Below are 12,875 nucleotides of genomic sequence, written 5' to 3'. Positions count from 1 at the left end.
AGTGCGTAGATTAATCCGCTGTCAGAGCCACACATTACAATAAAGACTCCACTTTTCATTCATGAGTTTAAAGTTGTCAATCTGAGCAAATGTCAGGTAATTCATTGAATGATATGACTATAATGTTTTTCCATTAAAAGTAGTGGTTAGAAAATGTGTATTTTAGGCTTTTTACGCATTTAGGTGATCCGCTATTTTTTGCCATGCCCTTTGTCGCTCTTTTATAATAGCGACAGTGGTTCCTTTCTTTAGTGTGATGTTATTCATTTCTTCATAAGCCTCCATCAAAAGATGTTGCCATTGTTATCCATTGTGGAATCTGTAATCAATCTCATGGACTTTTGAAGAAATCTGTGGACGCGCATTTACCTGGATTATTTACACCTGGCTTGATGAAACTGCTCCTCCTGAGACTGGTTTGGCCTCTGTGAAACGGATGAAGCCAGGATGAACTGATGGCACTATGTCAAGCCTGGATTTATCTCTAATCCTGGATTTCTGAATCCTACTTTTGTGAAACAGCCCTCTGACGGCAGAGTTGGCAGATGCCTTGGCACATATTTACTCTCACAAGTGTTACTGACAGTATTGACTGTTTGCCAAGGTTGATCACCCGCGTGAGCCTGACCTGGCACGCAGGTGCCACTGAAAGCTAAGTGCAGGAAATTTTAGTCGACTACTTATTGGTTTATTTTGACCGATTTCAATCTGAATACGTTCAATTCCATTACACTAATAATATAAACAAATCAGACTTTTTTTTTAATACGTTTTTGAAGCTGCATACTTCATCCACCAGTAAGATGCAGATTACCGATACCTATCTGACGGTGCGTTTATTGTAGTTTGCTGTGAATGAATTAAAAACAACAAACAAACCAAAACATAATTCAGTGTATTTCACACCATTTCCTTTCTAAGGAACATGTAAAGTCATCCACTCATCCCTGTGGGTGTCCATCATCTGATTTTATGGCAGTCACTGAGCGGGCATGACCGTGCAGTAGAGGGAGGGCACAGAAGGTTAAACTAATTTTTGTTGTGTAAAATCTTCACATCCACATGCTGTCGTTAGCATGCATCTATTTACCCTCTACCCGAGCATTGCAGCCCAAAACACCTGAATACAGAAGAAACAAAAGAAATCCAAACATAAAATGGTGTCTCTGCAGAGAATACAAAAACTTAGTTTTACTGGGGCAGAGGGCCTGTTTTTATTTATAGTATATTTCCACTTCATACATTTTCTTCACACAAACTCATTTTTTCTATCTAATCCATACTTATCCATCCGTACCTCATCTATCTGTCACTTATTTTGCTAATTCGTTTAAACCCAAAGGAAACAAAGATGTATCTTAGTATTTTTTTCAAACAAAATGTTGATTTGGTATATGTATCTCAATATTTTGATATTGGTAATATACAGTACCAAGTCTCTATCAATAATTAAACTCCTTATATCCAAACATCGGCTATCTTTGAAGTTATATACTGTATCATGCACTGAAGTTGGCTTTTAATACATTTTACAATTTTTTTTTTTTTATTAATTTATAATCTTAAAGATGGAACAGTTAAAGAAAACTGCTCTTTTGTGAGTTCTGTTGTCAAAGATGCTGATGAGAAAGGGGTTTCTTTTTAAGTAAAAATGTGTAAAAACAAATTTGATCATTTATATTGAATTGAATTTATATTGAACATTTATATTCTTAGATTTTTAGTATTCTTGAAATTCAAATAAAATCTGCACTTAATACCATGGAAAATTGCATAAAGAACTTCTTTATTCACCATTATTTGCTGTAGATATGCTCATACAGAATAAGCAATGCCAGATTTTTTTTCATTTATTTTTTTGTCCCAGACCTGAAAATATGTAATCTGAAACACTTGTACTTGGTAGATGAAAAGTTGAGTTTCACAGTGCGGTATGAAGGCAAGACCGATTTGTGTTTTCTAGTTCTCTGTTTGCCAGGCAGCTCTGTTGGTTGAGCAAACTAATGTTGACACACCCAGAGTTTCAGCAGTTATGTGGCAGTCCGACCTGTGAAAGACTGCCCAGTCCCTGTCATGTCACTGCTTGTCTGGTTATTATTGCAAAACAACAACAACAAAAATTAGTCCCACTCTCCTTAAGAACAACTTGCAGGTTTGTCAGCTTAGGACATTTTGGGTGGAGGGAATTTATCTAAAAGTAGATTTTGATCCTCAAATATAAATGAACATTTCTGATTTTTGTTACTTGTATCAATAAAAACAAGTTGTGTGTGATGTTAGAATATGGAGAGTTGCGGCATTGATTCTTACAGTAATTTTGACACTGATGCAGTAAGATCTAAAAAATTTAAAGATAATACAAAAAGCATGAAAGTTGGTGATTCAATTCCCAAACCCTCCAAGTTCTGACATTACTTTGTGCATGACAACGGACCCCTACATTGCCCACAACATGTTAATTGCCATTTGAATATAGCAATAAAGTACTATGTATTGTCTGTGTTCGTGTGATTTGGTGAAAGGCAGATGTATTGTTGCTTTTTATAAATTAAAAATAAATGAATGACAACAGAAAAGAAAGTCATTTTTGCATGCCACATCAGGAGGAATGGAAGTTGAATAAAAAATAATTAGCAAGAAAACCACTGTTTCCGTACAACAAGCAATTTGATTAGATGTATAAATCTATACAAATATACCCAAAATAGGCAAAATAATTAAAATTACATCTTGGTCCTTTTGAAGGGAAAGTATGCAAGGAATGTTTGTCAAAACTAACCCCCCCCCCCCCCCTTTCATTCTTTCTCTTCCTTGTTGGTCCTCTAAGCAGAGTAGATGAGCTTTTATGGTTCATTTGCTTTATGTAGACACAAATAGCAGGTGTCAACGGTGCTTCTGGTTTCCTATGTTCATTTAGGAGAGGGTGAAGGGCATAAAACATATTTTACATTTTTGTTTAAAAAAAAAAAAATAAAAAAATAAAAAATCACAAACACACACACAGCTGAACATATGAGCCAAAGGGGGAAAATAGGTGGCTTCTATGTTTTGTTCTTTGAATTACTGAAAGGCCAAAAATCTACTACTACTTTGTCACATTTAAGCTCATTTGGGCAGGGGCGTGTGTGTGTGTGCGCGTGCGCGTGCACGTGTGTGTGTGTGGTTTTACAGAGTTCTCATATCAATAAGTATGTATAAATAAAAAAATGTACAAATAAATCCATGAAAACACCTAGGATCATTTTATAAAATATAGTAGAGGAAATGAAGCCCAGGCATAAATATGAACTATAAAACTCTTAGAAATGCTTGTGAGAGTTACCTCAAGTATTGCAACTGGTACAACTCTGGCATGGATCTTCAGCTTTCTGTCTTCAGTGATAGGTCAGTACTTTAGGGCAAGGTGTACTCAACTTTCAGCTTTCTATTTTGTACAGCTGAGGTATAGAGCTCTTCATTACAACAGTGGGATAATAAATGCAAGTTTCCCCTGTCATTCCCCCTGTAGGGCTGTAATCAACCAAAGAAATACTTGATCGACTGAAGCCCTCACATTTTGGGCTGGTTGTCGTCAATTTGATATATATTAACTTGTTTTTCATCTAATGTTTTGCACTGGAATAAATAACACACTAGGAGGAATAGGAATAGGAGGAATATTATTAATATAAAACAATTCTTTTGTCATGTTTTAATTTTTTTTTTGGTTCAACTACAGTGGGGTTAACCCATATTTTGATGGGGCTCAAATACATTTTATTTTTATGTGAATATATACATGTTTTTAATTTAAAAAAAATTAATAAAATAAAGAGACAGAACGAGAGAGAGAGAGACTTAACATCCAGCGTGGTCTGGGTGAATCTGAGGAATGCCACCATTGTTGCGGTGGGTGCACCTTCAGTTACAAAACAATTATTTGACTAAAATGTTGAAATATGTTAATTGATATGTTCATATTGTCAAAACGGACGGGGCTTACCGTTTTCAAGTGATACGCTGTGTTTGACTTTTTTTCCAGTGTCTATCTTTATGAAATTCTGCCACAATGCAGATTTCAACTGCATTGTTCAACAAATCCCCAGACCTTGTCCTTCTATTTTACAATCTATCCGTCTCTAGTCAGTGGGTTGGGCTAATCAAAAATAGAAAAAAAAGGGAGTGTCCAGAGATAGACTGTTACTTGTGAAAGAGGTGTGCTCTTTTGGTCGAGCCAGGCCACATCAACTAATAAGACGACTGGGAGTCGACCAGTCGACTGGGAGATTACAGCCCTACTCCCCTGTAAGGATGTAGATCTGGAGATGAACTAGGCCACACGTCTTTTTGCTTTTGCCCAAAATATTTTAAGAGAAGGGAAAGGTATCATTAGGATTTAATTGACAGCCTAAACAATATGTATCCTGTTTGTTAGTCTTATTTTATATTGAATTAACTAACCTCTAATGTAGAGGGGCCGTACTATAGTCTTGTCTGTTTATATTAACTGGTATCATTATGTAAGCTGCAACTACTGTTCAGAAACTTTACAATGTTCAGCTTAGGGCTGCAGCTATCAAATATTTTGGTAATCGATTTATTCTATCGAATATTCCATCGATTAATCGGATAAAACTTAATTTTGCTTAATTAAAGCCCAATTATAAATATACAGTACCAAACAAGACAGATCACTTGATAAAAACAACCAATTTGTTTCCTTTATAAGAAAAATTGACATTTATTTACGTATTATGCAAACCAGTAAACTGTTAAATTTTCTTAAAATTACTTCAAACATAACATTTCCTGAGACATAAATAGTTTCCCACTTATTTTTGTCTTAAGTATCAATAATAAAATAAAAATACAAAATGTTTTTAAACACTGCCTTTTAAATTGTGAAACTTCACATTCAGAACCAATACGTTTAAACAAGAGTATTACACACTGTGGACCGGGACCTTAATTTTAATTTAAAATGATCCCACACCTTTGACATCTTCTGTGTATTCCTTTTATTACTCTTGCTTTGCTGTGTTTTGCTCATTGCCACTGTTTTCGGTCCCGGCATAACGAATACAGCAGGATAGGAAGATGGTGAAGATGACGGAGCCAGATATTTGTAGTCTGATGTGGGTCCGTCTGTGAGGTCACACTTGTGTGCAATTTCAAACGGTTCACTTAATGACATATTTCAGACTTTGGTAATTCCAGACACAGTTACGGGGTCAGGTAGAGTCAGATGGTTTTATTTTGTACATAATTTTAAAGAGTGTTTTCAAAGGCCAATCAAATCATGAAGTTTTATTTATTTATTTAAAATTCTCCCCCTTTTTTTTTTGTTTTTTTAGCAGAACAGAGATCAGCAGGAGTTTAGAGGACAAATGTTAGAAATAAATCAAAACTGGCCCTCTATTGAAGTAGACAATTGCCATTAAAGTGTACAACTTTCAGGCATTTATATGTTGCATAAATTTACTACTTTTAAAAATTCTTAATTCTTAAAAAACTTTAACCATTAACTACTCTTTTTTTTTTTTCTTTTTTTTTAAATGTCTGAAAGATTTTTTTTTTTTTATTTTGATTTCAAGATTTGTGGCCATAAGCTTTGATAATTTGTACTGGCTCAGGGTGTTTTAGGATTAAAAACACGCTTTGAAAAGTTGCATGTTTGTCAGGGTTCTGTAGGATTCACACTGAATCCCATCAGCCATCGTTTTTTTTTTTTTTAGAAATTCAGTGAAGTAGTTGCCATGGGAACTAGCATTACCCCTTAGAAGATGCTCCAATCAGTGTACAGTGGCTTGTTGGTGAGAAATGCTGGCTTTTTTAGTTATGCCTACAAAAAGATATTCCCCTCTACTTTTCTCTTTGGAAAAGACAAATCCACATTAATGTGTACGCTTTAGCTGGGCTATTAGATCTGTCTACCTAGAATAAAATAATATTCAAATAAATCAAATTATATGCATAAAATAAATTAATAGCATTAATAAGCTTTTTATTTTTAGTTGACATTTTTGTCAATAATCTCATAATTCTTCATATTTGTCATTGTGTTGTCCAATTTCACAGCATTTTCCCCCAAGGAATTTTCCCTATTTAATGCTGTGAAAATCAACATTGCGATTTATGTATTTTGACCAAGAGTAGGCTCCCTTTTTTTTTTTTTCTTCTTTTTCCATTCTGTTGGTAATTGAAACATGGCATCAGCTGGAAGTTGTTTCTCTGCTGTTAGCATTACTTTCTTTTGCTTTGTTTGTTTTATGTGCGCCTTCACAACCCACAATGCAATACCCAGCTGTCTACGGAAGCCTTTTTAGCTCAAACATGTGAAGTAAAGTAAACCCCATAGTTGGGTCAGCTCAAGGTCACTGAGCTTTCACACTACAGACAGACTGCTGATATTCATACTGAGGCCACCTCTTCAGAGGGGTCCCGGTACAGCTGTCTTGGTGTGCACCAGAGGGCGGTTGCTTTGTTCACTCAAGTGAACCACACTCACACCCAGAGTTCCTTTAGGCCGACCTAAAAAGTGCCAGTGTAAAAACACTCTTACCCTGCTGCCTTTTCAATGGTGAGGTGAGTTCTCCAGTGGTGTGTCTTGTCAAATGATATCTATTCTCCCTTTCTCAAAGACACACTGTCTGAAGGGGAAACTCCAGTGTTGCTTGACCTTTTTTCCACAGTCACAGATCCGGTTAGAGGGCTGGCAGTGCTCAGGGCACTTCTTTTCTGTACAGCCTACCGTGCTCTGAAGTCGGTGAGAGTCAAACTTGTCTGTCCTTCATCCTAGTATTGTAAGTTGTACTAGAGAAAACGTGTAGCTGAAACTGCGGTGACTCAAACATCGCTGTTGGGAGAAGTGTAGAGAAAATGGGTGAAATGGGGGTGGAAGAGAGGACGATTACTGTGAAGAGAGCACAGTGAAAGCAGAGGTTGCATTTGGCTGCTACCAGCCGTATCTTTTTAACATTCCTCTTGAGTTGATGAGCACAGTATACAAAGTTCTGATTCTTCATCCTATCTCTGGTTTCTAAGCCTGAAGTGGAGGTTTTCCCACAGAATATGACCATATAAAGGTGAAGAACTGCTGTGGACTTATGTAGAGCTAGGGTTGTGCAGAGTTTTTTTTTTTCTTTTTTCTACAGTTTTGTTGCTTCTGATGTGACGTGGTCCTTCTGAATTTCTGAGCGAGTGCAAATGCACACTGACTGACACAAAATAGATGGGATTTGGTGTATTTCTATCTCGGAGCTGGTGAACCATTCAGCCTTTATGTGGTCACTCAGACCTCTGTAATAAACGCTCCCATCGTTACATTGCCCATCTCCGGACACCAAGGCGAAGAAAACAATGGCCAGACCAGAATTAAGCTCAGAAATGTTTGCCTATTTATTGTGGCTTTTTATTTAAATTTGTATGTAGTTACTTTCAACACAGTGTAAATTTGTCATATTTTGATCACCACAATTACATATAGCGACTGGCTTGTCATTGAGGCCTGGATCGTTGTCTGGGGGTAAAAGGTGCTGATTCGGGTGTGGGTAGACAGACAAGGTCAGCTTTTTGCAAAAGCTAACCAAGTGTTTATTACTGCAGAACACAGTTATGTGCTTTTTACGGACCTCTTATAAGTTGTTTTTTTATTTTATTTTTTTAAACAGTCTCAGACATACAAGCATACATAGGTTAGTACACTTTTTGCCTTTTATATTTTAGGACAAAAAATAGCTTAGGCCAAAATATATATATATATATATATATATATATATATATATATATATATATACATACACACACACACACACACACACACACACACACACACACACACACACACACATGTGTGTGTGTATGTATATGTATGTATGTGTATATATGCAAAATCAATGAAAAAATTCGAAGAACCATTGTTCGGTATGTTATTCGGTATTCGACCAAGTGTTTATTATTTTCGGTTTCAGCCACAAATTTTCATTTCGGTGCATCACTAATATGTATGTATGTGTATGTACTGTATGTGTGTGTGTGTGTGTATATAGATAGATAGATAGATACAGTATGTGTTATATTGTATATAATGGAGACATAAACACAACAAAATGGCTGGGGACAAAATAAATCACAGGGCTGCTATGGTCCAAGGTAAAGACCTTGACCTGGTTAAAATGTTGTAGCAGGACCTTCAGAGAGGTGTGTAAATGTTCTTAAAACTGCACGAACTGAAGCATTGTTAAAAAGATTAGGTGAAAGTTATATATTAAAAATGATACGAGACTGTTGATCTCAAACAAGTTTAATTCAGTCAATTATATTCCACTTGAGTCCTGTTTATCAATTTATAAAAACGACCAAATAAAATTCCACGAGCTACTGAATCATTGGATGTACTTAATTTTACAGTAGTTATACATTTGGCATATGATTTAGTTTTCCATTAAATAGATGAGATTGAGATGTGTGTTATGGGGTTTACATTTTTACGATTTATTTTGAAGAAAAATTATAAAAAGGTCATACTTTATTTTTTTTCAAAAGAGAGAATGATGTAGACTCATGAATAATAATGTAGTCTTCCTTACAAACAACAAAAACTGTGTGAGTAGTCTAAATATATGGGGTACACTTGGAGCGCTAATTTCTAAAATAACTTCTTACTGTCCTTTTAATACGTCTATTAAGGTAATTTCTCGCATAGTGTTTGTGACATTAACTGTAAATCACATAGCTAAAGGATTCTCTGTTCTCAAATTCTTCATGCGTCCCTGCCCTCATGGATGTGTGTGCCGTCTAGTGCACCAGTCACACCAGGGAAACCTGTAACGCCACATCTGACTCTGACTGTAAGGGAACATGTTCTTCACTGTCTGTATTCAAGTTGCTCAGAGACTCGTAAAACTCCTCTTTAATGTAGTGTCCTGTAATGTGAGTAGGGAATGAAGATGTGTTTGCCTTTTATTGAGATTTTCTGCATTTTAGACCAAGTATAAAAGAAAACCCAAAAAAGCTACTTTCACAAAAACATGGAACAATGCAGATCATCAGAGGTACAGTTAGTCGACAGATTTACATTGTTTGGTATTGAATTTTGGGAACAAGTAGTCTGCACAAGAATTAGCTATCACTGGAGAAACCAAACCTTTATGTAAAAGTTATTAGGAAACACCAAGAGATCCGACCTGTTCTGAAGCATTCCCTCTCCCAATGGACAGCCCTTCTGGAGAATAAGAGCTTCATCTGCTAAATTATAATCCAAAACTTGGACACTATTGTTTGAAAGAGGCACATGACATGAATGGGACATTTGTGGCCTTGTCTGTTACCCTCACCGTTTACTTCATTCACATCACTTTTGCAACCTCAGCTATTTCTAATCATCTCAGCAAGTACAGTAAATATGAAGGCTATCGATCAAATTTCTGACAGCAACATGAATACGAGCCTTCATACAGTCCATCACTCATATAGCCTAATTATAGCCTTTTATGGACTATATTTCTAATCATCATATTGATGAATTACAATTTCTCTGTAAAGCTCTAATGCAAGATGATGATAAAATTAGGTCACACACACACACAGAATATTGTGAATAACTATTAATTACATTTATTTTCAATTTGGCTGACAGCTGACTGAACAAAGAGCAGCAGGACTAGGAAAACCGCGCTGAAGGAATCTCCATTGTAACTTGCACCCATGCTTCAATGTTGCTGCAATGCTGCAGTTCTGACAAGATAATTGACATATCCCGACTTGGTCCTTTTATCTTTGTTTTGTGTAGCAGTTTTCCGATAAATAAAACTTTATAAATTAAGGGTTTATTTCTTTTTTGGCATACCTGTAAATTTGCTGTCTTTATACAAGGGAAAGGAGCAAATGGAGAATATTTACATTATTCTATGTCCGTTAATAGACAGCTGTCGATAAATAATGTTTTTAGTTCTTTGGATCTTATGGTTTTGACAAACTTTCCAAACAAATGTTTGCATTCAGTGTACTTGCTGGGCAGGTTTCTCATTTCCCTCTCCTTGTGTGTGCTGTAAAATTATAATCGTATCTCCTTCAGAGATATGTCCAGTTGTAAAGGCATGCTGCAGGAAACTAACTTTCTATTTTGTGTCTGGGGCCCTGCGAAGCATAGTGAAAAAGTGCTGTTGGTGACCTTGAGGTTGGCTGACTGCCAGTGTCCCGTCTGTGTTTCAGGTACTGGAGAAAGTGGCAAAAGCACTTTCATCAAACAGATGAGAATAATCCATGGGTCAGGCTACACAGATGAGGATAAGAAGGGCTTTACCAAACTGGTCTACCAGAACATCTTCACCTCAATGCAGGCGATGATCCGAGCAACTGAGACCCTCAAGATCCCCTTCAAGTATGAACAGAACAAGGTGCGTACTATAAAGGGTATTTATTTTTCTAATGTGCTATGATAATGTTCACACACACACACATTGCTGAAATAATACTATACTCCTTATCATTTACTAAACTAAATGTCTGGAACTGTAAAAGACTCAGAAAACTCAGTTGCTCAGTTTCATGATTAAGAAGATTCCATAAGAGCGCATTAATTCCTGCCGAAGTCAGGGTAGTTGTCCCCTCCTCTTTTTCTTCTTGGCTCTACTAACAAGTGGGCAGGATTATTTTGGCACAAGAATGCTCTGTTTTTCTGTGAATTTAAGAGGGACTTGGCAACGTTTTATTTAAAGTCAGCCGATGACGACTTTGGTCACATTCAGATCTAATCAAACCACGATGACTGAGTCCCAGGTTGTGGGCGAGTACTTGATCCTGGTTGTAAGGTATCAATCAATTCATATTTTTTATGGTTGCATGTAGATATCAGTCTGCATTCATCTCACCCCACACAGAGTGAAGGATTTTGGGTATTCAACCAACACAGACGAGTTTAAAGTGCAGCCCACCAAAACACTGACATAAGGCTGTATGTTTGTAGGTTAGGTTTTTGTTTGAAACTTTATTTGAGCTGTGATGGGGACCAACAACAACCAACACAAAGGGGAGTAAGTGGTAAAAATAATAACAACAAAACAGCACAAGCAGTAGCTGCGGTGAACACTTCTTAAATGTAGCACTTGGCTTCATTGCACCACAAGGTGATTTTCTTTTACTGTGACATTTATTTTCCAAAGCAGAGGAAAGCTGGAGGACCAACAGCGACACACCAACACAGCCAAGAGTAGCCCACGCCTCAGATTGTTCCAGATGTTTCTGGGACTGCCCCCATGTGGCAACAAAATGCTATAACACGTACACGTGCTTTAGTGAAGCACCAACAGGGACTGATAGCAGAATCATGTTAAAAAGTTTTTACATTTTATAAATTACAGTTTAGATATTTAAAAAAAGCAGTATTTGAAAATGGAGCAGCAAAAAAAAAAGAAAGGAAAATGGAGCAGCAATATAATCTGAAAAATGTATTGGTCCTTCTTGTGATAATTCACTTTAAGATCCTGATTTATACTGCTCAAACATGTAAGGGAGTGCTTGCTCTTCACAAAATGAAATCAGATCAGTTAATCTTGTAAAATATCAGTCTGATTATGATCCATTAAATGATTATTTTTGGTCTCGACTAAATGTTTGTAATTTTGCTTTCAACAAATTATAAAACACTATTTTCATTTTCAGACGTGATATAAATGCTCCCTTATTTGTTTATTTAGAGCAGTTTATTTTTATTTATAGGCCATTACTTTGAATTTAATTGGTATACATTTCCTTGGTATTAAGAAATGTTTATTTTTAAGTATGTCATTTTGCTTGTATTTTAAACTGGACTGGACTTCTTTCCTTGGTTTTTCACAATGTTTCCTTCACATCCAAAAGGTTTCTTAATTTCTGACCACCTGGTTTATAATCTATCAGTGGTACATTCCCACATTGACTTATTTAAGTGAGCTTGTTGTGTTAAAGCACTTAGGACTGCTATGACTGGTGACCTACAGATAAATGTGTTTTTTTTTGTTGTTTTTTTTTTCAGAATAATGCCCTGGTGGTGCGGGAGGTGGATGTGGAAAAGGTTTCATCATTTGAGCAGCCGTACATTAGTGCGATAAAGTTGCTGTGGGCCGACCCTGGAATCCAGGAGGCATATGATCGCAGGAGAGAATACCAGCTGTCTGACTCAACCAAATAGTACGTGTGTGAAACGTTTATCTCTTGTAATAGCTTGTACAGTATGTTTAAGCAGACTGAATTATAAAAAAAAATTGTATTGGTAAATACTTAAATGCAATTGTCCAGAGGAAAAGGCTATTACAACATTGAAAGTATCGGGACTATTACTGTCATACCTTTATCCATTTCAGGCTAAAGTGTTCTCAAAGTTTAGGCTTGCAAATAAATCAAATCAAAGTTATGTAAATACATGATTATTTAAATGTTTAATTTATAGCTACAAAATGCACAAGTGCTTTTATATATGAACATGTTGTACAGTTGGGCAAAAAAGTATTTAGTCAGCCACCAATTGTGCAAGTTCTCCCACTTAAAAAGATGAGAGAGGCCTGTAATTTCCACCATAGGTACACTTCAACTATGAGAGACAGAATGGGGGGAAATAATCCAGGAAATCCCTTAGCAGGATTTTTACTGAATTAATTGGTAAATTCCTCCGTAAAATAAGTATTTGGTCACATACAAACAAGCAAGATTTCTGGCTTTCACAGACCTGTAACTTCGTCTTTAAGAGGCTCCTCTGTCCTCCACTCATTAACTGTATTAATGGCACCTGTTTTAACTGGTTATCAGTATAAAATACACCTGTCCACAACCTCAAACAGTGTCACTCCAAACTCCACTATGGCCAAGACCAAAGAGCTGTCAAAGCATGTGAAAAAACAAAATTATTAGAAAATGGAAGA

The 12,875-nt window shown here is 36.2% G+C and overlaps 1 protein-coding gene across 1 annotated transcript in view; it reads left to right on the top strand.

The window, feature by feature from the left end:
• The window catches only part of LOC133458368 (guanine nucleotide-binding protein G(q) subunit alpha-like), a 43,729-nt gene that overhangs the window by 13,533 nt on the left and 17,321 nt on the right, over nucleotides 1–12,875 (top strand). The window contains exons 2-3 of the mRNA XM_061738178.1: nucleotides 10,192–10,376; nucleotides 11,993–12,147. Of these exons, the coding sequence (XP_061594162.1) occupies nucleotides 10,192–10,376; nucleotides 11,993–12,147 (340 nt within the window). The remainder of the gene's footprint in view (nucleotides 1–10,191; nucleotides 10,377–11,992; nucleotides 12,148–12,875) is intronic.

The sequence above is a fragment of the Cololabis saira genome, chromosome 13 (genome assembly GCF_033807715.1).
Source record: "Cololabis saira isolate AMF1-May2022 chromosome 13, fColSai1.1, whole genome shotgun sequence".
NCBI classification, from domain to species: Eukaryota; Metazoa; Chordata; class Actinopteri; order Beloniformes; family Belonidae; genus Cololabis; species Cololabis saira.
Note: the sequence above shows the minus strand (reverse complement) of the source record. Positions and strands in the feature narration are given on the sequence as shown.